Source organism: Botrytis fragariae (genome assembly GCF_013461495.1).
Source record: "Botrytis fragariae strain BVB16 chromosome Unknown tig00000075, whole genome shotgun sequence".
Taxonomy (NCBI): Eukaryota; Fungi; Ascomycota; class Leotiomycetes; order Helotiales; family Sclerotiniaceae; genus Botrytis; species Botrytis fragariae.
The window spans coordinates 1114070-1140653 of NW_023500995.1; the positions used below are offsets into that span (position 1 = coordinate 1114070).

The 26584-nt window shown below is 43.4% G+C and overlaps 9 protein-coding genes across 9 annotated transcripts; 6 read left to right on the forward strand and 3 right to left on the reverse strand.

Moving 5' to 3' along the window:
* Window positions 1–572: 572 nt before the first annotated feature.
* Window positions 573–1443, forward strand: Bfra_005835 (uncharacterized protein; the record flags this gene model as incomplete). The annotated part of the gene is made up of 3 exons (XM_037336211.1): window positions 573–670; window positions 785–1127; window positions 1369–1443. 3 exons carry the CDS (start codon window positions 573–575, stop codon window positions 1441–1443), a joined length of 516 nt encoding a protein of 171 aa, XP_037191421.1.
* Window positions 1444–2716: 1273 nt separating this feature from the next.
* Window positions 2717–5966, forward strand: Bfra_005836 (putative gmc oxidoreductase protein; the record flags this gene model as incomplete). The annotated part of the gene is made up of 8 exons (XM_037336212.1): window positions 2717–2928; window positions 2971–3238; window positions 3291–3420; window positions 3478–3752; window positions 3808–4006; window positions 4066–4158; window positions 4205–4872; window positions 4923–5966. 8 exons carry the CDS (start codon window positions 2717–2719, stop codon window positions 5964–5966), a joined length of 2889 nt encoding a protein of 962 aa, XP_037191422.1.
* A 1334-nt stretch (window positions 5967–7300) lies between these two features.
* On the forward strand, window positions 7301–9656 carry Bfra_005837 (putative dna mismatch repair protein; the record flags this gene model as incomplete). Its single annotated transcript, XM_037336213.1, has 3 exons — window positions 7301–7405; window positions 7460–7639; window positions 7695–9656. The coding sequence occupies 3 exons, from the start codon at window positions 7301–7303 to the stop codon at window positions 9654–9656; spliced, it is 2247 nt and encodes a 748-aa protein (XP_037191423.1).
* Window positions 9657–10501: 845 nt separating this feature from the next.
* Window positions 10502–13403, reverse strand: Bfra_005838 (putative 26s proteasome regulatory subunit rpn-1 protein; the record flags this gene model as incomplete). The annotated part of the gene is made up of 4 exons (XM_037336214.1): window positions 10502–10531; window positions 10600–13080; window positions 13136–13203; window positions 13259–13403. 4 exons carry the CDS (start codon window positions 13401–13403, stop codon window positions 10502–10504), a joined length of 2724 nt encoding a protein of 907 aa, XP_037191424.1.
* Window positions 13404–13822: 419 nt separating this feature from the next.
* Window positions 13823–15112, forward strand: Bfra_005839 (putative serine threonine-protein kinase rio2 protein; the record flags this gene model as incomplete). Its single annotated transcript, XM_037336215.1, has 1 exon — window positions 13823–15112. One exon carries the CDS (start codon window positions 13823–13825, stop codon window positions 15110–15112), a length of 1290 nt encoding a protein of 429 aa, XP_037191425.1.
* An 823-nt stretch (window positions 15113–15935) lies between these two features.
* Window positions 15936–18071, reverse strand: Bfra_005840 (putative rna binding protein mssp-2 protein; the record flags this gene model as incomplete). Its single annotated transcript, XM_037336216.1, has 7 exons — window positions 15936–16080; window positions 16136–16228; window positions 16279–16593; window positions 16649–16740; window positions 16793–16882; window positions 16931–17021; window positions 17074–18071. The coding sequence occupies 7 exons, from the start codon at window positions 18069–18071 to the stop codon at window positions 15936–15938; spliced, it is 1824 nt and encodes a 607-aa protein (XP_037191426.1).
* A 2396-nt stretch (window positions 18072–20467) lies between these two features.
* Window positions 20468–20831, forward strand: Bfra_005842 (uncharacterized protein; the record flags this gene model as incomplete). The annotated part of the gene is made up of 2 exons (XM_037336217.1): window positions 20468–20488; window positions 20532–20831. 2 exons carry the CDS (start codon window positions 20468–20470, stop codon window positions 20829–20831), a joined length of 321 nt encoding a protein of 106 aa, XP_037191427.1.
* A 290-nt stretch (window positions 20832–21121) lies between these two features.
* Bfra_005843 (uncharacterized protein) lies at window positions 21122–21372 on the forward strand (the record flags this gene model as incomplete). The annotated part of the gene is made up of 2 exons (XM_037336218.1): window positions 21122–21202; window positions 21232–21372. The coding sequence occupies 2 exons, from the start codon at window positions 21122–21124 to the stop codon at window positions 21370–21372; spliced, it is 222 nt and encodes a 73-aa protein (XP_037191428.1).
* A 2987-nt stretch (window positions 21373–24359) lies between these two features.
* Bfra_005844 (putative nadph-cytochrome p450 reductase protein) lies at window positions 24360–26584 on the reverse strand (the record flags this gene model as incomplete). Its single annotated transcript, XM_037336219.1, has 3 exons — window positions 24360–24461; window positions 24495–24740; window positions 24803–26584. The coding sequence occupies 3 exons, from the start codon at window positions 26582–26584 to the stop codon at window positions 24360–24362; spliced, it is 2130 nt and encodes a 709-aa protein (XP_037191429.1).

Sequence of the window (26584 nt, forward strand, 5' to 3'; positions counted from 1 at the left end):
AAGTAACACCCACTAATATCAAATGGAGAGAGAGGTCTGACTTTCCATCGCCATTTCAGACACTCCCGTTCCAATGACTGTAACTGATACTCACTAGGCCCTGATAGGCAGGTGTTTCCTTCAGAGCATCATAAATCTCGGAAAACATCTCTTGGGGTAGAGCGATATCCGAACGCCGATTCCGATAAGATCTAGTGAGAAGATAGCAAAAGGCAAAAGTGGATGGATGATATTCTGTACGTGATGAAACAATGAGATAATGTGATTTGTCAAAAGAATGAAAAGAGCCAGCCACCAAAAGCATAGAGGGTTCCTGTGATTATCCGAATAATCGGAACGGATTAATAATAGAGCGAGTCCCACGTTCGATCATTCGGTGACCCGCCCTTCTGCTGCACCAACATTAAAGTCCGGGGTATCGTTCCGGTGAAGCTTAAGCTTTAATAAGTGACGAAAGGAAAGGCACTTCGACAAAGGAATGATGAATACCTATTCCAAGCCTACCTAGTAGTAACACCCAATTGGTACCCAATCTTCACTCTCTTATTCTTAAAGACCAATCTGTTCTTACAATGCCTCACAGTCAAGAGGAAGAACGTCAAGGCTCTCAGCGGGAAATATACTCGCCAATCTATTTCCCTCGTCGTCCAGCACCTGTTGATGTCGCCGAGTATGTTTCAATGTGTCTTTCCGTGAATCCCGCGTCTCAAATACCATCCACCTCATATTCCCTTTCACCAACTTCTTCACATTCCGTTGAAGAGAACTGATGAACTTTCTCTAGTTACCACGGCGAATCGGTGTTTTGCACTCCACCTCTTTTCGGTCCTCTCCTTTTCGATAATGTGGACTCCGACTGTCGCGACCACTGTGCTAATGAGCGAACGTTTCTCTCCTACCTCCGCCTTTCCATTTACATGACTATCGTGTCCCTCGCCATAGTCCTTTCTTTTCATTTGAAATCTACTCCTACCCAGCTCGAACTGCGCATGGCACAACCTCTGGGCATAATCTTTTGGGTACTGTCTCTTCTTTGCTTGGCCTTAGGATTTGGGAACTATATGAAGACGGTCAATAAATATAGTCGGAGAGTGGCTATTGTACAGAGTGGTTGGAAGACTCAAGGGGTGAGTGGTACAATTTCTCATCTTTTCCTTTTTATGGGGTGGGTGTTTTGGGAGAAATTTGTTTTCTGAATTCCATTGTGACTGCAGCGTGTCTATCAAGAGAGAAATTCCAAGTACTTCTGCGCAGATTGGGAGAGATCTCAATTGCTGATGCGCCGGTACCCAAGGATGCATAATGCTCTATTAGTCTTCACAATGGACGATGAATTCCCATGGATTAGCTAATTTTAAACATATGTAGGTTCTTTCAACAGTTGCAGTCTCAATAATAGCAGTTTGTGTTTTGTTTTTGGCAACAAGTTCAAAAAGATCCTAGTATGAGGAACCGAAATATCAGAGTTTACAAAGATATTACACGATTTAAGCCTCCCACGCATGCGTACAGCGCTCTTAAGTCATTGTATTTATTTGCATGAGCTATACCAGCATGGAACCCAACAAATTATTGCATAATATTCCGGATTCGACTTTTTGACTTCACTCCTCTCCGGATGACTTGGTCATATTTGTTTATAGACTTCAAAGTGTGACCAAGTAGCATCCCGAAGCGTCCGCTGGGATCAAGAGTTGCATCACGGGTGTCCTATAGAGGATAAATTTTTGTATGATGAAGTAGAAGTAGCCGATTACTTGGTAGTATTCAGACGGGTTTGAAGAAATCAAAGATGTGATGAAACTAAGTTTTGAGTGTGCAGAATTAGCAGAAAGACGGAAGGGAATTGACAATCTCCGGAGACTTTGGATTACTATTTCGGAAAGTTCGAGTCTTTAACAATGACTAGTGACAGCCGGTGGTTGGTTCGCAGATGCCTGATAATTGACTGATGATAACTTTACTTTGGTGACTACGCAGCTAAAATTTATGGCTGTATCACATATAAGATATTCTCGCACATTATACAACATCCAGTCTATTTTCATTCTCTTGACGAATCAGCACTTCTACTCTGACGTTTTCTTGTGAATACTTGTACCTTGAGCCCCCTGATACTAGTACACAACTCTGGGAAACCATACCGGGAATTTACTTGGAGCATACTCTAACAATTGAACGGAGCGTGAAGGCACTCACCGATAGCAAGATGTACTTGCCGGCAGCAGGTATCCAACTAGAGTCTACAGTACTTGGTCTTTAGTTCAGTGGATTGCCAGCTAGGTGTAGGAATAGTTCGCTTGTTTCTATTATATTGCATTGTTGAATTGGTGGTAGAATTGGGTTTCCCTTCATACTTTCGATTGATTTGGGATAATCGATCTCACTCAGCATCGGAGCAGATCTCAAAATCCAGCGGTTTTGTGAGCAGTCGTTCCTTCCGCTCACTATATCTCTATGTTCACGATTGCTGCAACTCAGCAGAGGAGGAAAGCGCGAGTAAACACACTTCATATCCATATCATCTCAGATTGTTGATTTTCTCTTCTTTTCCTCAAATAAACAAACTCCATTTTGCTACGAGGAGATTTTGATCACAACTTGCTTCCAATTTTGCTTGCTTGCTTGCTTCATTTTGCTTTTTGCTTTTTGCTTTTTGATTTTCTGGTCCGATACAGACATCGGTCGTATTCTGTGACGTTTTCGATTTCTCAAAATGGGATTCCATATCCTTTTTTCCATATTCCTAACGTTCCAGTTCAATAGATTGGCCTCATCCATACGCCTTGGACATCGTGATCTCAATGCAGACTTTTTGCCATGCTACGATTATATCATTGCTGGAGGTGGTATTTCTGGACTCGTCCTTGCTAACAGATTGTCTGAGGACCCCGAGGTGACGGTGCTGGTTATTGAAGCTGGTAATCTGTAAGTATTTTCCACCAATGTTGCTTGCCATTGCTAACATAGATCAAGGGACAATGACGAAGACTTCATCAAGTATCCTTTTGACGATGGAGAGGGTCTGGGCTCAAGTTATGACTGGAACCTTTGGACTGCCCCTCAAACATCTCTTGATGGCTCTTCTCGACCAATGGATTTAGGGAAAGGCGTTGGCGGTGGCAGTCTCATCAATGGCATGTGCTGGACTAGAGGTGGAAGTGCCGATTATGATGCATGGGTAGCTCTTGGAAATCCTGGGTGGGGATGGAACGATCTTTTACCTTATTTCAAAAGAGTAAGAACACATCAACTTCCCTTTGAACGCAAGCTAACCGCATGCCAATCAGACTGAGAACTACACCAACGATGTCGATGCTGCGTTTGCTCATGAACTCTATGTTTACCCAGATGCTTCGACGCACGGTACGACTGGATATATCGATGTCTCCTACCCGAAATACTTCTATCCTCAATCTAGTTAGTTATCTAGTTTTCCCTGTCTGTGTGAAGTACAACAATCTAACAAATAATCAGAATTGTTTCTGGATGGACTGCGAGAGCTTGGGATTCCTACTTTACTCGACCCAAATAATGGCACAACTGCTGGCGGAATGTTGATTCCGAATAATCTTTCACCAGATAGCCAAACACGTTCTGATGCAAGACGAGGTTATTATGATGGTTTTATAAACCGCCCAAATCTACACCTTGCCACAGGTCTAGTCGTCATTCGAGTATTGATGGGCCCCGCCCTTTCAGAAGTATTTGCACGAGACCTTCCCGCTGGTCAATGGATCACTGGTATCCAAGTGAGTAAATCATGTTCATTGTGGTAGTCTGAAGATATCCATTAATATCTATTAGATTGCACCTTCTCTGAGTACTGTCGTACGCGAAATTTCATGTTCACGAGAAGTCATACTTGCAGCAGGAAGTATTCACACCCCTCAAATACTTGAGCTGTCTGGAATCGGCCAGCCATATATCCTAGAGCAGCTCGGCTTGCCAGTACACATTGATTTGGCAGGAGTAGGAGAGAATTTCCAAGATCATCCCTACGTTGGTGCCGTCTACTATTGCAAGTACACTTTTTTTTCTTGCCGGCATCTCTAACAGTGCTAGACACCAACTCTAGTTACCCAACCATTGTACAGATAGACAACAATCCACAACTTCTTACACAAGCAGAGCAGGAATACTACGTCAACAAGACTGGTGGGGTTATTCGACCTCATTTTGAGATTAATACTAACGAATGCAGGGCCCTGGACTGCTGGAGCAATCAACACAGTCGCATTCCCATCACTATCGCAAGTTACTTCAAATTGGGCCAATATGCTATCTGATGCAGAGAACCAAGGGGTAACAGACTACTTAGTACCAGGTCTAGATGCAAGTGTTCTCTCAGGATATGCTGCACAAAAAGACCTCATTGTCGAGCTTCTCAACCGTTCGGATGTAAGTGCTTATGAGCTTCTCAACGATAATGTGGGGCTTATGTCTGTTGCTGCAATGCATCCTCTCTCTAGAGGCAGCGTTCATATTACAACGGACAATCCATATGTGCCACCAGATATTGACCCACGCTACTGCTCAAACCCACTCGATCTTCAAATATTAATGGACGCCCTTATGTTCAACAACAGGATTATAAATACGAATCCTATGAAGTTGTTGCAGCCAAGACCTTACTACCCATTTCTTCCCAATGCTACGCCAGAAACCTTGATACCTGCAATTAAATCTGGTTTACGAACAGAGTTCCACGGCTCCGGCTCAACCTCGATGATGCCACGCGAAATGGGCGGTGTTGTCGATCCCGACCTGCGTGTTTACGGAACCAAAAACCTTAGAATTGTAGATGCTGGTATCATACCAATGCTTCCTGCCTCTCATCTACAAGCACCTGTTTATGCTATAGCGGAAAAGGTATTATGCTTTTCCATCAACTGTCTTGTTCTGTGCTGACGCAGTGCTAGGCTGCCGACACCATAAAGCGCGACAACTATGGTTTATCTCCTAAAGGATGTGGAAAAGGTTCTTCTTTTGCACGTCCTGGTCCAGTCTTATCAAGTTTGTCGATAAATTCTTTGAAGTTATCCGTCTCAAATCCACTACCCAGTGCCACGACCCCACAAGCTGTGAAGTCATCATCTCTAGCACCACTTCCTCCTCTACCGTCCTTGCAAATGATATCTCCTCCAGCAGGATTCCTTATCCCTGGATCACAAGTAGAGAACATTTCCACTCCACCTGTTCCTAACTTAGGAGGTCCGGCTCTCAGCGCTTCAGCGGTGTTTCCTGTTTTACAGGGCTGGAACAATTCTTCACATTCTCTTGTCCATGAAATGGGAACTACTGCAGTTGGAACACCAGTAAGAAACTCCATAGCTCAATCGACAGCCATGACTCTATCGCTTGGCGCCGACATTGGGAGCCCGGCCCTTAGAAATGGTTCTGATAGTGCTTTTATATCGTCTGAAATTACCACGATACATGGTGCTCCCCTTCTCACACCAGGTACACAGACTTATGTAGCTACATCTATTGTACCGACATCCACTTTGCAGACCGGATCCACTTCCCAGCTTCTATCTTCAAGCGAAGGAACTCAATCAACGATGATCAGCCAGGGGGCTCTTACTCTCACAGCACCGGTCATAGCAGCCTCCGCGTCCCCATCACCTGTTTCACCACCAACTACTGTTCAGACTACGCAAACTACTCCACAATCTGAAGCAAGTCAAACCTCTAAACCCTTCACCACCGGCCAGAACGCATTGGCAGATGTGGCAGCTGTATTTGGGACAAAGTTTGAACAGGTAGCTTCAACTATTGTTTCTATTCCTATAGCAGGTACAAATATACCAGGACCCACAATTACATCACCTGTTTCTGTCCTCGATATACTTCCGGCACCACCATTAATGTTCAAAACTTTGGAGAGCTCTGCTTTCCATAGTGTAGCATCAATGCTGGAGGACAAGTATGCAACTGTATCAACCGAGCCACTAGGCGGCTGAATGCAACCGAATCACGATTAAATTTTTTGGTGTTGCAACGAGATTCTATGGTGAAGATTTTATGTGATTCGAGGATATTGGAATGTACTGAAGGGAAGAGTTGTAGTTTCTAGAAGTTTTGGGAGGTAGTATTTGCAAAACTAATTTTGAACCTGTCACCTTTCATTAGACATAGAAGTTGCTTCTCATTGTAATTAGAATTATAGTTGTCAAATAAACATAGTATTTGATTAAGAAACTCTGTGCCACTTATGATCTGCAACAACTTGCTGATACTCATTTTGATATGTGTGAGGCGTGAAAATTTGCCTACGACTCTAGATGTACTTTAGATTACTGAACACCTTCTAATTCAAAGTCTTTCCGTTAACTCCATTATCTTACATCGTCGTTTCGGCAGAGAACTCGAGGTTTTCAAAACCCGAATAAGGACATCTCCAGTCCAATTTCGGCCGTAGTTACATAGTTCTAAAGGAGACAATAATTAGCTAACCTTCAAAACTGGTAACCTTTTTGATAAGGGTTACTGGGTTAATCGTACCTAATTCGTTAACTTGCCTGCAATTCTTCACAGCTTCGGCTCCGCTTGGGTAGATTCATATTCCTTCATGTCGCACAACTAAAGGCATGAGTTATACTTCTGACATTTATGAAGGCGCACACGGCGACAGATATGTTCTTGAGGTGAATTTACGGGTCATGGTAGTTGGGAATCAATGTATCATCATTGAGGACCTCGGAAAGAGAGGTTGTATTTAATTGTATCCGACGCATTTATGTCTGCGGGAGACGAGCGCAATGGTGAGATGGGAAGGAAGCATGTGGATGTGCGATGAAGTTGCAGATGTCTTATTGTCTGTGGATTATATTATATGTATGCTTATGCTTGGTTGATTCATTCTGTGATCGTAACAGATTCTGCGAGGTGATTTCGGTCGTAATGTTGCGATTCTCACAAGATGTACATGAGGTTTATCGCATATCATTTCAGCCAATCGGACAAGAGAAAATGACATTTCAGGACACACCGCCCGGCAGAATTAGGATGGATCTTTCGAAACTCATCTCATTATTCTGGTCAATACTTAGATCAATACATATGATTTTATATCTTGAATTGTTACCACATACAAAAACTGATGTTTTTCTGGAAGCCGTGGTCCGTCATACTTTGGAGTTATACAGATGACATTTTGATTCGATTCTAAATACTTCATTGTTTCATCACCAACCCTGGTCTTGAATTCGAAATGCTGCCTGCTACTTACACCTGACATCAAGTTAAATGCAAATCTATATCAGCCATTAAATCAAAAAGAAAAAAGAAACCCAGAATGTCTGAGCCCATGGATATGGACTCAAGTACCGAAATATCAAGAGGTACAAAAAGAAAAGCCGAGAATGAACTCCCAGAAGTTACTGCCCCTAGACGTATCAAGGTGAGTTTAAGGAACTTACTTAACACCAATCTCTAAACCCTAAGTATTGTCTAGGCATTGGATCCCGATGTAGTCAATAAGATTGCCGCAGGCGAGATCATTGTAGCTCCAGTGCATGCTTTGAAGGAACTCATTGAAAATGCCGTTGATGCAGGCTCAACATCCCTGGAGGTGCTGGTCAAAGATGGTGGTTTGAAGTTATTGCAAATCACTGACAATGGACATGGAATTAATGTACGTATCAATTTACGTCCTAAAATACCTTTGCGTACAAGCTAAGTGTTGATAGAAAGAAGACATGGCAATTCTATGTGAACGTTTCACCACTTCCAAGCTCAAGCAATTTGAAGACTTGACATCGATTGGAACGTATGGTTTTCGTGGAGAAGCTTTGGCTAGTATCAGTCACATTGCACATCTCACCGTCACGACAAGGACGAAAGATTCGAATTGTGCTTTTAGAGCACATTATGATAGTGGACGTTTGATACCCGCAAAGCCTGGTCAGGGTTCTGATCCAAAGCCCATTGCTGGTCGTCTTGGTACGCAAATCACGGTGGAAGATCTCTTCTATAATGTTCCTACTCGTCGTCGTGCTTTCCGATCAGCATCGGAAGAGTATAACAAAATACTTGACGTTGTTGGTAGATATGCCATCCATTGTAAGGGGGTCGCGTTCAGCTGTAAGAAACATGGAGAGGCTAGCACCACAATCTCAACACAGATGGCTTCTTCCACTGTAGATCGTATTCGACAAATTCATGGCAGTGGAGTAGCAAATGAGCTGATTGAGTTTAAGTCTGCTGATTCGCAATGGGGGTTTACTGCACAAGGATGGACGACTAATGCAAATTATCATGTCAAGAAGACAACGTTACTTTTATTCATCAACCATCGATCAGTCGAGTCAACGGCAATCAAAAAAGCTATCGAGCAAACTTATTCCGCCTTCCTCCCCAAAGGTGGACATCCTTTCACATACCTCAACCTTGAGATCGAACCCCATCGGTTAGATGTTAATATTCACCCCACGAAGCGTGAGGTCAACTTCCTCAACGAAGAAGAGATTATTGAGAAAATTTGCAATGATATTCGAATGAAACTTGCCGACGTGGATAAAAGTCGAAACTTCATGACCCAAACCCTCCTTCCCGGAGCTCAAGCGCCACTAGTAGCCGACATGCTGGATCCTGCCGCGTTCGCCGCTGCAGACAAAGCCCGAACCACCACTAGACCATACGAAAATAACCTCGTTCGCACAGATGCCAAACTCCGTAAGATTACCACTATGCTGCCACCCACTACCAACCCTACAACAACCGCCAACAGAGAAGCTACCCCAAATCCTTCCGGGGGCACCATAGCATCGAACTCCCAAGATATAGAATACACTCACTCTGACCGCGAACCAATCATATGTCGCCTTATGACTATCAAAGAGCTCCGCACCTCTGTCCGAGACTCCATGCATAACGAGTTGACAGAGATCTTCGCCAGCCACACCTTTGTTGGTATAGTCGATGAGCGTCGTCGTCTTGCTGCCGTACAGTCTGGTGTAAAGCTCTTCCTCGTCGATTACGCCGCTACATCTGCTGCTTTCTTCTATCAAATTGGCCTCACCGACTTTGGAAACTTTGGAGAAATCCGTTTCAATCCCCCCTTATCCCTCACTTCTCTCCTGACTCTCGCAGCCACCCACGAAAAAGCCACTCAACCCCCAAATACATCCCCAGAAGATGATTTCGAAGTTGAAGATCTGGTCGAGATCGTCTCGGAACAACTCATCTCCCGCCGCGAAATGTTGCAAGAATATTTCTCTCTCTCCATCACCCCCGATGGTCTTCTCGAGGGAATTCCCCTCCTCCTCAAAAATTACACTCCCGCTCTATCTAAACTCCCGCAATTTCTCCTCCGTCTAGGTCCGCATGTAAATTGGAATGATGAGAAAGAATGTTTCTCCTCCTTCCTACAGGAATTAGCTAGATTTTACGTCCCGGAACAATTGCCTTCATCGCCCGGTCCCGAACGACGAGAAGAGGATCAAAATCAGGATGGCAACGAAACACAATATCAAACAGCATCCATCTCTCCCGAGCTCAAACAACGCAGAGATGCAGTAAGAAAAATGGTCGAAGATGTACTATTCCCAGCTTTCCGCTCCAGATTACTCGCAACGAGAGAGTTGATGGGGGGCGCGGTGCTCGAGGTCGCGAATTTGAAGGGCTTGTATCGAGTTTTTGAACGGTGCTAGGTAGAGGTTTTGCAATGTCACTGTGGGGAGATCGGAACAGTGAGGAATGTATGTGTACGAGGGGTGGATTTCGCCGTATTGTGTTGTATTGTATATCTTGGAATGGGATGGGATGATGGAACAAGATGGAGGGGCATTAAATATCTTTGCATTGCATATTGCATGTGTGACCTACTGGCTAGATTGAGAATATATCCAAGTACTGTATTTATGGGATTAATAGCATAAATATGTACACACATAGCATCGAATAGCATGTTAGAAAGAGGCAGCCAAGTCGAGCTTAGCAATTGCATTATCTCGCTTTTTTAGGATGAGGATGGGGATGGGGAAGTTCATAGTAGACATCATGATAGCCGAGATAGCAAGTACAATACGATATTCTGCGCATCATTGAAATATATTTCTTTCATCTGAGTGAGTGTCGTGGGGTGAAATACTATCTTTTGGCTTCTGGTGAAATTATTGTGTCCTGACTCTGATCTCTAGATACGATGGTGTTCATTCGTTCCGATGATTGTGAAGCGCTCATGACAAATAGTGTAATGCCTACCTGGCTACCTCCCGACCTATATTTCCTCACACACACTCGCTGAAGAGCGCATTATAACGACACCACATCACAGCACTATACCAAGAATCTTAATTTCATCAACCTAATAGCACTGCAAATCATCTATCATCTATCATTTTTCATTTTTTTCATTTTCATTGCGTAGTTGTCCCACATCTCCCCTTCATTCAAGGGAACATGATATGCATGTGTACCTACTATAGCTCCTCCCTCCGCGCTCCATTATAATACAATAGTTTAATAATCCTTTCATTCGCCATCTCTCAACACTCTAGCTTTTTCCATCTTCCCACTCTGGGTTCTATTTTAATATTAGCATTGATCAACTTGATATATATATGCAGGAATCTATATGGATTCAAAACATACCTTTCTCAAAATGACAAGACCTTCCAGATTACTGCTCAAACTAATATATTGTTCGTCTTCCAACTCCGCTCTCTCGCCATATGCCAAAAGTACAGGGGTGCTCTGTGTTTGCCAACCAGTGATAGTCTTAGGACGACCAGCTTGTCCTACAACATCAACGGCTTGTCCAACTCGAACATTGACTGTTAATGGCTTGAGATCTTCGTCAAGAGTGACGAGGAATCTAGGGTGCATGGCTGTAACGAGGTAGTATAGGAGGTAATGTGATTTGGTAGTGACGAATTGCTTGGCATCGATCATAGCAACCAAGACGGAAAGAAGACCACCGGCTGCTACTCTCGACAGTACTTGGCGATCGGTGTGGAATGGGTTGATGGACAGTGTTCCCTTACCCATGTGAAGCAGACCCTGGGCAATTCTAACCATGAACAAGGCGTCAGGATCACGGTGGTAGTAGCTGGCCAATTGTCGGAGTAATTGAGCAAGTCTAGCGTTGTTGGTTCCAGCACCCAAAAGACCCATTGCAAAGATAGCATTAATCGCAACATCATTGTCATTGTCGTGACTGTAACGGGATAATGTATCATAAACCTTCATCTGTGGGTTACTAGGACTTAGCAGACCCATGGCGAGAGGAACTGCTTTTCTGATATTGGCTTCACCGTAGTGCATCAAATGAGCAAATTGACGCAAGACCATCTCTTGACCAACATCTTCTCCCATAGCGACCAAACCAAGACCGAGGACAGCATAGGCTTGAAGTAATTCATCACCTTTCTTGTCATCACTTTCTTCGATATGATCATTACAGATGTGGAGAAGTTCTTGGAGCTTCAAAACGGTTCCAGTTCCAGCCCAGGCACAAATTTCTGCCAAAACAGCTGTTGGCTTAGACATGGGGTGATCAACAGCCTTCAAAGTCTCGAGGATAACATCCACGTTCTCTTGTTGTCCAAAGAACAACAGACCCAAACCAAGAGCCATAAATCGAGTCCACTTATCTTTAAGCTGAGATTTACGATCATCGTCAAGGAAAGTTTGGAAGATGGCTTCAGTGATATCACTGTTACCAGATCCAACAAAAATCATGCCTAGAGATAAAGCTGCCATGGCGGAAATTTGCATTTCCACAGAGGTATCGGTAACAATGGGTAAGAGAAGCTCCAAAAGTTGCTCCCTGTTTGATCCAGCATAAGCAAGACCAAGACCCATAATAGCACCAACTCTAACAAGAGGATTCTTGTGGTTAAGCTTATCCTCTTCGCCTAGAAGAGCGAGAGCAGGTTCAGAATCGATTCGTACTCCAGAGTTCATTATACCGATAGCCAATAGAGTACCGGCCTGAATTTGAGTTTCGGGAGCGTATGTGTATTTGTCAATCTTGTCCAAACCTGTCTCAACGTCCCAGAGAAGTAATGTACCCATCGACGCAACTGTGGACATCATTCCCTCTTCCTTAGTTTTCCATACCCAACTTGCCTTCTCATCTTCAACCATCATCATCTTATCATTACCGAATCCAGCGTTTACGAAAGCATTGACAAAACCTGCTGCCAAGTTGTGCCCAGCAGAGTCAAGGTTTGTTAATCCCGCGACCCTATTACTCTCTAGATGACTCTTGTAAATATCTTCGGTCGTCTTTGGATCCAAAATATTCAATTCCTTGGCCAAGGCCTTGAAATGTTCCGGCATCTTAGTGTTATACATACACTCCATGATCTCCTGGTCCTCGCTAGTCTCGGATGGTAGGTCGTCAAGAACTATTCTTTGGCGAGCAATGAGGAAAGCCATTTGTTTCTTCAATGCCGGGTCTGTTGTAGAATCGAAGTCGGATCTGACGAGCTCGAGATCGTTTAATCTAATGGCAAGGACGATTGCTTGGGTAAGTTGGTTGTATTTCTTGTAGATGTCGTGTGCGGTTCTGAGGAATGTCTGATCCTCTGGATAAGTCAAGAGGTTGACCATGCTAACCATGTAGAGGCATGCTCGTGTGTAAGTATCCTTATCCAGGTAATTTGGAATCTGGTCGATAATTTCAAGCTCACTCATCAAATCAACAGCATCCGCCTCGGCGTTACTCTTCAAGAATAATGGCACAAGAATCAAGGCTAGATCAATGAGATCTTGAGTTGGTTGATCTTCCGCTAATCTCTTGCTGTACATCTCTCCCAATTCCAAAGCAAGATGTCGTGTATATTCGTGACCCCATGAGGCAATATCTGATGTAGGTGCAAGCAATCGGAATTTGAGAGTGTCTTGTCTTTCTTCATCTGAAAATGTCATACCAATAACTGAAAGAACATCTGCAAGAGACGTTTTGTCGTCCCCTTCCGGCCATTGTTCGTACAACTTAATCATAGGCTCGTAATGCGGTCTAAGGAACTTGAGAGGTTTGGGTACAGCGGTCATAGATGAAGTGGAGGTTTTGATCGAATCTTTGATGGCTTCGAGGGCACTTTTGTAAAGACTTGTGTTGGATTCCTACATCGAAATTGTTAGGTTTACTTGCAAAATCCAGTGATGACCGTTTGCATACTGTTAATCGCTCCACCAGCATATCAAGCTCACTCTTCAGCTGCTGATCTTCCTCGCTGAGCTCCTCCGCTGTTACAACAGATATGTTAGCAATTACCCATCTATTCCATTACCAACAACATACCTCCAACGACCGGTTCTTCTTTCGCCCCATTAGCTATGGGCTTTCCGTCTTTATCCTTCTCTACCTCCTCTGGCTTCTTGGGATCTGAGACCGCCTTGCCTTTGCCCTTGTCAACAGACTTTGGTGGTTCGCCATCTTGCGCCATGTTGTTTCTAATGGTTGATGTGGAAGCGGCGTTTCTGAACTTGTTGGGAATATGAAAAGAAAGGCTAAAGACAATGCGCAGGAAGGGTATAAATCACTACAAGTCAAGTAGTAGTGAAGGTGAGTAGTATGTCGTGGAATTCGTGATAAACTTTTGATTCTTAATAAGGTCCTCCAGGCAGGTCTGCTTTCGCGTCTAAGCAGCTTCACCAGATCATAGCTCAAAGTAGTGTCACTAGCAGCCGAACAGCACCAACCTTAATTGCACACCCGAGGAAGCTACGTCAAAAGAGGGTGAATTTAACAGTACTTTAATAGAACCACACTCGCAGCCATTCACAGCCCAACGGCAGAAAATCCCAAAAATTAATTTCTAGAGAGACCGTCAAATTACAACAATATCGAATAACAACTTTCAGGATGAAGTTGGATACTAAGGCTATGCGGTATTTGACCGCTGAAGACTGGCGCACACTTACAGCGGTCGAACAAGGTTCCAAAAACCATGAGGTTGTCCCTACAAAACTCATCGAACAATTATCAGGTCTCCGAGGCGGGGTTCATAGATGCATATCCGCCCTCGCAAAAGTCAATTTAATCGCACGCCTCAAGAACGCAAAATACGATGGCTATCGTCTCACATATGGAGGACTCGATTATCTTGCGTTGAATACGTATCGCAAACGCAAGGATGTATACAGTGTCGGAAATCAAATTGGTGTTGGAAAAGAGAGTGATATTTTCGTGGTGGCAGATGAGAAAGGAGTGCAGAGGGTACTCAAGATTCATCGATTGGGACGAATATCATTCAGAACGGTCAAGGCGAATCGAGACTATTTACGACATCGATCCTCGGCTTCATGGATGCATATGTCACGATTGGCAGCGCTGAAGGAATTCACATTTATGACGGCTCTACGAGATAATGGATTTCCAGTCCCCGAACCACTCGCACAATCTAGACATACTATAGTTATGTCTTTGATCGATGCATTTCCCATGCGTCAGATTTCTTCCGTTCCAGATCCAGCATCTCTATACGCCGAACTTATCTCCATGATCCTACGCTTAGCACAATATGGCCTCATTCATGGCGATTTCAACGAATTCAACATTTTAATCAAGGAAGAGACAAACCCAGAAAATCCTGAGGAAGTACTCAGTTTGACTCCTATCCTTATTGATTTTCCACAGATGGTTTCTGTCGACCATGTAAATGCAGAATACTACTTTGATCGAGACGTCAACTGCATCAAGCGATTTTTTGACCGACGATTCCATTTCACAAGCAATGAGAAGGGTCCTCATTTCAAGGATGCTCGCAAACTTATTGGCAAGGATGGTGTGAAACGACTGGACGTTTCTGTGGAGGCATCGGGATTCTCAAAGAAAATGGCGAAAGAGCTCGAGGCATATATGAAAGCGGTAGGCGTTGATGGTGATGGCGAACCTGGGGCGAAAAGAAGTGATGATGAATTTGACGACGACGACGACGACGACGACGACGATGATGATGAGGATGAAGAAGATGACGAAGAAGAAAAAGAGGCTGCGGGTGGCCATGAAGCGGATGACCTTGCAGATCCTGCCAAGGTAAAACTGCAGAATGAAGAGACTGCAGAGATAAAGCCGAATGAGGATGCTGGACTGTCAAATGATGGCAAGGAAGAGCTGTCACTGTCCAATCTCAAGATTGAAGAGAAGACTTGATTCTATTTCGCAACCAAAACAAAAATAACAATTGATAATAAATGTGCGGCCTATCACTTACCTTGAGAAGTTGCTTCTTACTTTGTGGTGACTTATGCTATCAACATTCGACGCAGCAAGGCAGAGAGCATTTGAAAGGGCTGCTGAAGTAATATTGCCCAGGTGGGTCACGACAATTGTAGTATGATCACATCACGATTCCCTCGAGAATGTTTGATCGGAGCCATTAATGTGAGTATTGGCCACTCCAAAATGAAGGAAAGCACCCAAGTCCTAATTTGTCAAAGTTGTAGTGTGTATCCTCATTCGTTATGTGGCTAGCTTCAAAATACAATTCGAGACACAAACACTTTTGATCATAAATATAATGTGAAGTTGATGCAAATTTAGCTTGATTATGCTACAATAAAGTCTCATCTACCTAGTACTGTTGCAACAAGAACAATGAAAACGAAAAAAATTACAATGAAAAGAGTAATCTGCCTGATATCCTCACATGCTGACATGAAAGTAATGTTTCGCACCACTATCGTCAATATGTCACACCCTCGTGGATGTACAGATTGCCAGCCTCGAAAAATATTGAACTAGAAGCGAGTATGTAATGTAACATAGATAATATTTCAACCAGGATTATGTATGTATGCTTGGTGAATAAGCATGTATGCTGGAAGATATGGATTTATCATATTAGGTATCGTTAAAATTGAGGGTATGCCTCGTCGTTTGCGAGGTAAGTGTTCGTGCAATAATGAAATTTGGACCACAAAATTGAGTAAATGTTGACATGAAGGTATGATGATACAGAACCATGTTGATCTCTCTACTTGCGAGTAGATGGAGAGGTGATGGAGGCACTATGTGCAATGGATGAGCTGTGTACGACAACTGGGGAGTCGTGAATTGTGACTCCATCGTCAGCGGAGCCACTCTCGGAAACGGTTGGAGTGACGCTTGAGATAACGGTACTGACGACAAGTTAGTATTCAAGTGCCCCATAGACTGCCCGTGGAATAAGCTCACTGGGTCAAAGGCTTCTTGGGAGAGGCTTCGGTCAAGGAAACTTTGACAACCGATCGGTCCAAGTCCTTGAAGCCTGAGACACGACCAACAGGGCTACAATCACATTAGTGCCGTTGGAGTAAAAGAATAAAGGTATAGCATACCTTGGAACACCATCTCTCTTCCAAGATCCGCTGGATCTGGGGCCAGGAAGGTGACGAGCAATCTGAGAAGCCCGGGGAAGAATTGGAGATGGCATTGGAGGAGAAGCCAATGCAATCATGTCGGCAGCTGGGGCGCCATAAGCTCCAACGTTGTACTCATTGGTGCGGAATTGACGACGTTCAGTGGTGATTCGCTTCAAATCCTTTTGTGCTGGAGTGTCGGCATAACGAACTTGAAGTAAGAGACCTTCTTCGCCGATCGGCTGGCCGTGGAACTTTCTGATGATCTCCTCGCAGACATCACGGTTTTCGAAACTGCAGTACAAAAATAAGTTTATGGAAGTGGCAGAGCGGAAGACTGTCAACTTACCGAGCGAATCCAACGCCTCGGCTGTGGTTTTGAGAATCACGAAGAATGCGGCTACTGCTGACCTTGTAGTCCATGAAAATAGCACCAAGTTCCTAAAACAACATTAGTTGAAGCAAGAGCAACTAGTTATGAGGACCGTCTTACAGATTCGGTCATGGTCTTTGGCAAATTGGAAACATAAAGATTGGTGGATGCCTCATCACCCTCTGCCTTAAGACGAGCATTGAAAGATTCCTGTGAAAAATTAGCTACTTTCAAGGAATTCTATGGTTGAAGACATACTCTAGCAAAACCGACTTCGTAACCAAGTTCCCAGAAACCACGGATGCACATCTCCGAATCGCGAACATCAAAATACTTAGCGAAACCAAATCTATGAAGCTGTTAGTGGCAGTAGGAAACTTCCTTGCAGGGAAACGACATACCCCTTGCAAGCACCAGTGGCTGTGTCAATGATTGCCTTAGACGTCTCGACTTTACCAAAGCGGGCAGCATATTGTGCGAGTGTCTCGTCATCAGTGTTTGGGTGAAGTCCACGAATGTAGACATTGCGGTTGTTCTTGATAGGATTGTGCAAACTTTGATCCAAAGTTCTCATATTCTCGGTTGGAGTAAAAACTGCAGGAACAGCCTTTGGAATTGGTGGAAACTGCTTCAAAAGAGCTTGGATATCAACACCGATTGGAAGTGTTGGGTAAGGAAGTGCCTTGACGAGCGATTGAGCATGAGGAACTGGAAGCTGTTGAGGAGATGGGGTAGAGCCGAATGGAGATCGGTCAATCGCAGCAATATAAGCACCAGATTCACGATTAGCGAATGAGGCATAGTACGGTGTTCCAGGAAGAGACTCAGTAGTGGAGTAAGAGCCGCGGCGATTCTCGAGACCAGGAACATCCTTGGTAGAGTGAGAATGATCGGATCTGTCAGCATAGTAGGCAGATCGGGCGTTTGGTGTGTACGGAATATTTTGTTGGTATCCTGGAACATAGCCAGGGTAGACCGAAGATGCCTGTGCAAGATAGGGTAATGCTCCAGGAAAGGAGTTCATGCTGTATGCATTCTCAGATAACTGCTGAGGGGCCAACGATTGTGGCTGGAACATGCTTGGTGCATACACAAGGCCATCAGGGGTAACTTGAAAGTAGACTTGGCCTGTTCCCAAATGATGTTGGTTAGTAGCCATTGGACCTGTAGAATTAGACATGTTGCCAGGAATAGCTAAACCAGCAAACTGATTCATCATTGCGTTCATGGCGCCGTCTCCAGCTTGGGTAATGCCAGTGCTGGCCTGAGCAAATGTGGCTTGCTGACCTTGAGAATCTCGAGTTGTGCGAGCTTGTTGCTGAGTATACATAGTTGTTGTGGTGCGGTTTGGGAATGCATTTGCTGCTTCAGCATGTGTGGCAGTTTGAGGGTAAGACATGGTATCCTGCATGTAAGATATTTGTTAGCACCAAATATGAGTTGACGATTGATGGAGGATGTAGTTGATGGGAGATGAAATGTATTGCAAAAATAGATAAAGATGGGAAGTTCAGAAGTGGGGAAGTTCGAAGGGATGATTTCCTTGTGAATGACAAGAGGTAGTGAATAAGGACAGTGAAAGTGAATTGTTAGAAATGATGTTTGTGACCCAGCGAAACAAAGCAGATGGCCAGAAATCATCGATCGGGAATCTGCAATGCAGAAACAGATTCGCTGGATACAATTGAGAGAATTGAGATATTGCTTGACTTACTTTACAGTTCTTGACAAGAACAACGCTTTCTACGCAAATAATGGTATTCTCAAGCAATCCAACTAGAGGGTTTCATACTCAGCAACCGCCAATTGAGGATGAAAGAAGAAGAGTGCAGGAGTGAGTGAATGAGTTCAATTGCACACACCTTTTTGAGAAGACGATTGGATGGAGACTATTTCCCTTTTGGTAGCGTTTTCCAGATGTATGATAGGACGAGTAGAAGTAAACTTGAATAAGCTACTTTCAAGAAACGGGGAAGAAAATGAATTTAGTAGCGAGTAGAGTTTTCTAGAATGATAGAAAGCTATCGAGCCAGGTGGTTGTTGTAAGGTAGAGATTGTGATGAAGAATTGGTCTTAATGTGATTTGATGTAGAGAGAGAAAAGAAGAGGAAGAGAAGATGAGATGAGAATTTCGTTAAGAAGGGGTCCACGAAGCTAAGAGTAATTGAAGGACCAGAACGAGGTGAAAATAGAAAGAACGTATTTGTCTGGAGCTTTTTAAATCGGCAACCACTGCCGGTACCGGCTCGAGTGATGTTTTTGTTGTCTTCATATGAGGCAGTTGCAGATGATATGGTGATAATGTGACAACGTGATAACTTGAAATTGGTATTCTCGCTGCGAAAGAGCTGCTGATCAACTGTTCTTTTTGATGATAATGGAAGGTTCGAGTTCCCTTTTGCTATGTTGCTATGTTGCTATGTTAACAGATCAAACAAGAAAGAGTGAACAACAAAAGGATAATGACTACCAGAGCACTCGAACGATCAAGGCAAAGGTAAGGACTATGATCAAAAACATAAACATAAACATACAGTTGCTCTTGCCGTTGCTGTCCCTAGCAGAGTTGCCGGTACAGTTGCTGTATGTGTGAATGGATGAATATTCTTGGATGTCGGTAGAAAGATAGCTATCTATGAACGGGTTTCGGCGAAGGCGTAGATACACAAGTGATATGTGGGATAGAGAAGTAGAAGTAGAGGCAGAGATGGGTATAGATAGAATTGAGGTGATATAGGTGGGTTCCCAGGTAGATAGCTCCTCAAATCCAGTGATAACTTAAACAAGGCAACGACTGTAAAGCAATATGTATCAAATCAGGCAGGTGCGTATGTTGGCGAGAGATAATCTGTGAAGATTGATGAAAGCGCGATGTCGGCGATGTGAAGTGTGATTTGCAAACTGATGACAGCTTGATGTCGGCAACACAACACAATAATGCAAGAGAAAAACTTCAAATGGACCACCCAAAAGATTTCAAACTACAAAATCTTTACACGTCAAAATACGCGAACATACATCAAGATAAAGTACAATTAATTATTACCATTGCCAATATCGAGATGTGGACTCGAAGCTTATAAGGATAAGGGAAACAAGTCAAACAGAAGGGACAAAAACCCCCTTTTAGGAAGACGCATGTTTTACGGGTATGCATGTGCCTTCCCGCACTTCACTTGGTGTATACCTAATAGGCAAGCAAGAGGTATGAAAGCCAGATGTTCAATAGTGATACAAAGTGTGCTGTGAGTTACTTGCTTCTTCTACTACCATGATCACCAAATTACACAATAGAAACCACCTGCCAAGAGTAGGGATAACCTTTCCTCAGTCCCTCAAGTGCGTGCCATGCGAGTGAAGGGAATGTATCTATAGGTCCTCAAGCCATCTGAACTTCATGGAAGGCAAATATGATACAGTATTAGCTTACAAAATTGACCAAATTACGCCTTCAGGTACCGAATACAGATTCTACTCAGCCAGCATAGGCTTCCACAACTCTTGGCTTCTACCAAACATCTTCATTGGTCATTATGCCTATCCAGAATCTACTTAACATAACATGTCATAGCATCGAATGAAGTCGGCAAATTGCATGGAAAAGTAGTCTGCCACTCAAGTAAGTAGCCAAACAAGGAGTGTTATGTCGTTGTCACTGCAAATCTGCAGAATCTGGAGGATCGCAGATCTCTTTATGTGCCCCGAACCCTCATTGTGGGGCAGGGTTAGACAAACGCAAGGGACGTTCATGTGTCGGCTATTTGTGGTGTTTAGGGGAATAAGCAACTACAAACAATGAATTGTGAGCGTGCTGACGTCAATTCAATACGCCCCTCTTTCGAGACTTTGCTATATTAAGCATCCTGAGAAGACTACACGAGGATCATCTAATTTGCTCGGTGCATCTGGTTCAGAGAGGATTTTGTCATATCAAGTAAAGATCGAGACTTTCGGTGCTTGTGAAGCAATGAATGCACAAAATCCGAGCGTTGTGCTACTCGCTCAGCCTAGGCTTTCGCTAAGAGCTACCCGCTTGAACCGCCATCAGTTTCCCGTCCTTAACATTGAAATCCAGTTATTTGCTGATCAAGACATGCTACTGATTTTTGTGGCTAAATGCCACAGTTCAGTTCAATTGGACCGCATTTATATCAACTGAGTAAAACACGATGCTGCTGGAAACCGCGGATGCTGCGGGGATTACTACCCGGCATATCTTACTCACTAGGTGTTTCTTTCGCCCTTCTCTGCGCCTTGACCTCTTTCTTTCTCCACCAGCTTCCTTGCGGTCTCCAGAAAAATACGACATACCCACGTTATCTGTGATAGATAATTAAGATGGAACCTCCTCGGCCGAACGTACCAAGAAGTCGGGATGTATATTGTCTATGTGCAACCCATGATTGTGATTCCACCGCCGGTTAGAAAATTTCGCAAGCTTTACTTTCAATGACCGGAAACCCAGGTTTCTGGGACGCTGAATTGGATATTTCTACGTTATCTGGATATGATGCTCCGGGTTATGAGGATGTTTGAGAAGCAGTTAAATCTTTCGGTAGATCTGGACCCTGAATCCAACATCCTGTCTAGCCAAAGATGGAAATTCGCGCGAGACAAATTCCAATACCAACCATGGAATTACGGTTCAGCGAATCATAATTCACGAGCTCCAGGAATGCCATCTTGTATCTGGATGCTGAAAGAATTTTCGATTGCGAGATCTAGGCCTTCAGACGACCCTGCCTTAATGGCTGGCAATCATGGCGCAATGTGGGAAACCCTTCCTTGTCAATCTACAGAATCACCCCGCCAAATCCTACCCATGCACCTCTGACAATACACCCTACGAAAACACCACCTTGAAATTCGAGAACAATTGAATCCAAATTTAACATCCAGAGAACTAAACATGATAGGAATCCCATTTGTTTACTTTTCTTTCACTAGGTCTATAGAAGATAACCAAGAACAAACGCATCGAATGGACGTCATTCTAGAATTTCAAGGTTGAAATATTGCTCCCCTCTTTCCTCCTATCCGAGGGGTGCAAAAATTCGGCTTTGATAATAAACCAAATCAACAGGTCGACCCTTTCTCACGGGTTGCTACCTCGCCCAAACTACTCTTCGGCCACGCGTTCCCGATACGGTCAGAATTGCAGCTTTATCCATCCATCTGCGTAGCCAAAAGGAAGTTTAGCCTTGCGCTACCCGATTGCAATTAAGACCAGCTCTCATCAGTACAACCCTTCATCAATACAACTCAAATAACGGCGGGCTAGTCGTAACTAAAAGTGAATTTTGGGTTTAGTCCAACTTGACGAAGTCAATCATTCATATCAGTTCTAATCCATTCATCTACCTGTTCCCCCATCCCAACCCACCAACCATCCACCGTCCAGAATCCAACCACACTCCAATTTCACATGTAGAACTTCACAATCTAGAATCCCCATATACATTCTTCCCACACTATCTGACTCACCAACCGGCTCGGGTCGCTACAGACCCTTCCCGCGTCTAGACTCGCCTAGATACTCGAAATAGGAGTGAACAAACGACAAATCGCCGAGGCAGCCGCGAAGGCCACTTTTTTGTGTACTCACTAGTCGTTACACATGTGCTGTTTCTCTACACACCCTCTTGACATACCTACGTATACAGCCAACAACAAACGTCTGAAAGGGTTTGGTTTTTCAATTCTCGGGGGTTATGGACGGTGAGGAATGGCCTGTTCTAGTATGATATCATCACTTGGACATTTGGGCACTTGAACACTTAAGACTCTTTCTCTCATCATTCTTCTTCATCATACCTCGTAGCTCTAACGACGATTTTGTAAGTGATCGATTACGTGGCAAAACAAAACATGAAACCTAATTCATTAAATCTAGAAATGTACATTGGTCGTCGAGAAGAAGAATCATATACCTACCTAGTAGCTACCTAGTTGTAATCTTACACAAGGATAGATGTATCACATCGTTAGAGATTATGAGTAATGTTTTAAATAAGTCATTACCTATTACCTATTAGGTATACAGGTGATATAATGGGAATAGATAAATGTTTGGAGGAAGAGGTTTATCTATTAGGTAGATAGGTAGATAGGTAGATAGATAGATAGATAGATACCTATATTGTGTGTATGTATATATACGATATAGAATCAATCAACCAACTAATCAAGAAACTAATCATCAACACCCATAGAGTTATTTAACTACGAGGTATATGAATGCTTCTGACTATTCCATTCCATTCCATTCCATTCCATTCAATCCAAGCCTCTAAGGTTAACAAGCATAAGCATAAGCATAAGCATAAACATAAACATAAGCATAAAAATATCTAATGTTAAATAAATAAATCTTTAGATTTCCGATCCCTAAAGTTTAAAGTCTAAAGCCTAAAGTCTAACTTTCAAATTTCAAATTCCAAACTAGAAAGTTTCTTTCTTTCACATGCTAATATAACAAATGATGATAATGAAAGTGAGATAAGTTCCTAGATAGATATTAGAGTAATAAGTTACTATGTGACTTATTACATGCTCTGCCACAGTCCTAATAGGAGTGAGGTAATTGTCTATACTTTGAGACTGTTTCTGGGTAATCTCTTCTACATGTCATAATTTACAGATTGTTAGCATCTGATTCTAGACTTTTGTATAACCTTTTCTTCTACTCGACATAGACATCCTCCAAAGATCATTTGTTTCGCAAGCTGAAGATACACCTATTCATATACAAAAGTAGTAATTTTGAATCTTTTGAATTGGCATATCGACTACCTTAGTGCTCTAGATACACCACCCAACCTATCTAACAAGAGAAACGTTTGAAAAAGAACTTGAAAGAAAAATTACATGTGAGATCTGCTTTCTATGTTTGCATGAACGCATCCGGAGTAATGTACTGGTTGTAAATAATAAACCAGTGACAACCTTCCCTTCCCCTCCCCTCCCTATCCCTTCTCGTTCCATCCCAACCAGCCTCCGTGTTGTTCCATGCCATCCTCTCCATTTCACCCATAAAACATTCACTGAAAAATCCTCTGTGTGAAAAGATAAGGGCACCCATCACAATCTAAATCCAATCCTTGCAAACAAACGATCAAACCTCGAGTAGGTAGATCTGTTTGTCAAAAAATTAAACTCCATCCAAAGTTGTCTAGATCCGCCCATTGCAAATACTATGCTTGATTTTGAAAAGGAAAAAAAAGACGCAGTTTGCTTTGCTTCCGAGTCTCAAGTATTGATATACCTTTGAGCCAATTGATCCGATTTGGTGACATGATAATTTCGTGCGCGTGAATTAGCAAACAAGCAAGCGAGTACAAGGTATGGTGGAGGCAAACTATGCAGGCGAGCTGGATGACCGCATGGTACTTGATACTAGATACGGTAATAATGGAAGAGGACTTGAAAATTCTAGAAAGATTTGCTGAAGAAGAAAGGAGAGGCGTAGTGGGTTCGGGAGTTTGATGACAGTGTAGGATATTGAAGATGAATGAAATTTTTGGAGATACAGATCGGTGTGTGTAAAACGAGAGATAATGTATTTATGACCACACATCCTCCTATAATCATGTTAGCTTATGTTTGGACAAGAAAGACTTGAGATATTCAACGAGGTGCAGCAGGTGATAAAACTGGTGAAGCCCTTTCAAAGCTGGAGTTTTTCCAATCATGACAATCTACCAACTAGGTAGTCGATTGAAGTGGCAGACAATTTGGCGGAGCAGTAGACAATGCGGAAAGGAAAGTAAAAGCTCGAAGCATAACATACCTGGTATTGATTGGCGGATCGCATACTTTTTACAACATCCTCAGCCTTTGATTCTGGGATGCCACGTTGCTCTGATATGATTTTACCAAGAACAGTATTGACTTCTCTAGCCATGTTTGCGGCATCACCACAAACATAGAAGTAGGCCTTTTGCATGAGAAGATCGTTGATTTCTTTGGCATGCTCCTTGAGACGGTGCTGGACATAGACCTTTTCTTTGCCCTCACGAGAAAATGCAGTGATGAGCGAGAATTTGTCGCCAAGGGCTTCTTCGTATTCCTGGTGAAATGTTAGCTAAATTGCTCCTCTATTCATTCCTGAAAGAAAGTGGATTTACTCACCTTCCATTCGTCTTTGTACATGAAATCTTCTGTAGACTTTCTACATCCAAAAAATAAGATTGTTCGTCCAACATTTTCGCCAGCCTTTGCCTGTGCAGCTCTTTCCTGAACGAATGCTCTGAAAGGTGCAACACCAGTTCCAGGACCAATCATGATAACAGGCTTGGATGGATCGGATGGGAGCTTGAAGTTGGAGTGTCTGACGTGTACCGGGACGTGAATGCCATCATACTTATTGCGTGGTCCTGTGATTTCGTATGTGAGGCCATGAGGATCGGGGTGGTCATCGCCATGTTGCTTCTGTTTCAATGCAAGGAGATAATTTGTGGTGACACCCTTCAAAGCATCGGTTCTTCCAGGAATATCGATTGACTCGACAACAGCCGTAATAGAGATCTTTTTCTTTTGTACAAGCGAGGAAGACGAAATAGAGTAGTAACGAGGTTGAATCTTGCCCAAACCTTCAACGAAAGCAGAAAATGGGATAGCGCTCCACTTTTCTTGACCACCAACTTCTTGCAAAACCTGAGCGATATTCAAATAATTGCTACTGATCTTTTGGTAAAAGTAATCTTTATCACCACCAAGCTTTTCCATTTCAGCCTTGATGGTGTCATTGGGGGCAAAGGCGGCCAAAGTGGCAAGGAATTGACGTGATACAGGTGCGCAAATCTCCATGTGATATCTAACTATAGCATCGTATGTCGTTGGTGTAGGGAAGGGGACCTTTGCAGTTGCATCCAAGGCTTTGACAGTAATGACAGAATCCTTCTTGGAAGAAAGCCCAGTAACATTGAGGAATCGGTCCACTTCTCTTCCGGCATTTGTTGGCCAGACTGCAATGTGATCTCCGGTTTGATAGCTGAGGTTAGATCCACTAATATCGACTTCCAAGTGCAAACAGTTTCGATCATTGACGGAGAAAAGCTCCTTGGATTCAGAGATAGGCGCGATGTAAGGATTGTGGGCGTTGTAAGGACCCTTCGATGTACCCTCTAAATGCATCTTGTTTGGCTCGCCGAGATAAACTTCTGGGGAATCTTTTGACAACTCTTCTCTGTCTGTAATAGCAAAAACCGGTTCATAAACAGCTTCACGTTCCTGGAGTCCCATCTTTTCAGCCAATGCAGTCCACATTGGGTCCTTCCAGGCCAAAAAGTCTTCTTCCATAGTACCAGCACCATCGTCTCCCTCACCGGCTTCACCAATTCTTGTAGCGCCGAGCTTCTCGAAAGCCTTTGTGACGTTTCTGACCATTGAGTTGTAGTGTTCGTAGGTGTTGTTTCCGAGACCAAATGCAACAAACTTGAGGTTCTCGAGCGATTTCTCACCACTAGAGAACTCAACATCCTCATTCATGAAATATTCATAGAAATCAACAGCGTTATCGGTTGGTTCACCTTCACCATATGTAGCCAGTACGAAGATTGCGACCTTATCTTCCCCAAAGGTATCGAGATTGTCGTAGTCATAGTCTTCCAAATCTGCTACCATGGTCTCCAAGCCGAAACGACTCTTGCCTTCCTTTGCCAATCTAGAAGCATAATCTTCTGCGGTACCAGTCTGCGAACCATAGAAGACGACACAGTTCTTGTTGGACTCGTCCATCTTCTCGATGATATTTCTTGTCTTTGCGGGTTTGTTTCCATTGGTGGCAGCATAACTGGTAGCATAGGGATCTTTCACGATACCCCAGTATTTTCCTTTTGTAAAGTATGCTATCGTTCCCAAAGCTAGAACCCCGAGGACGACAATGTCCAGGACGTCAAGTTGTCCACCCAT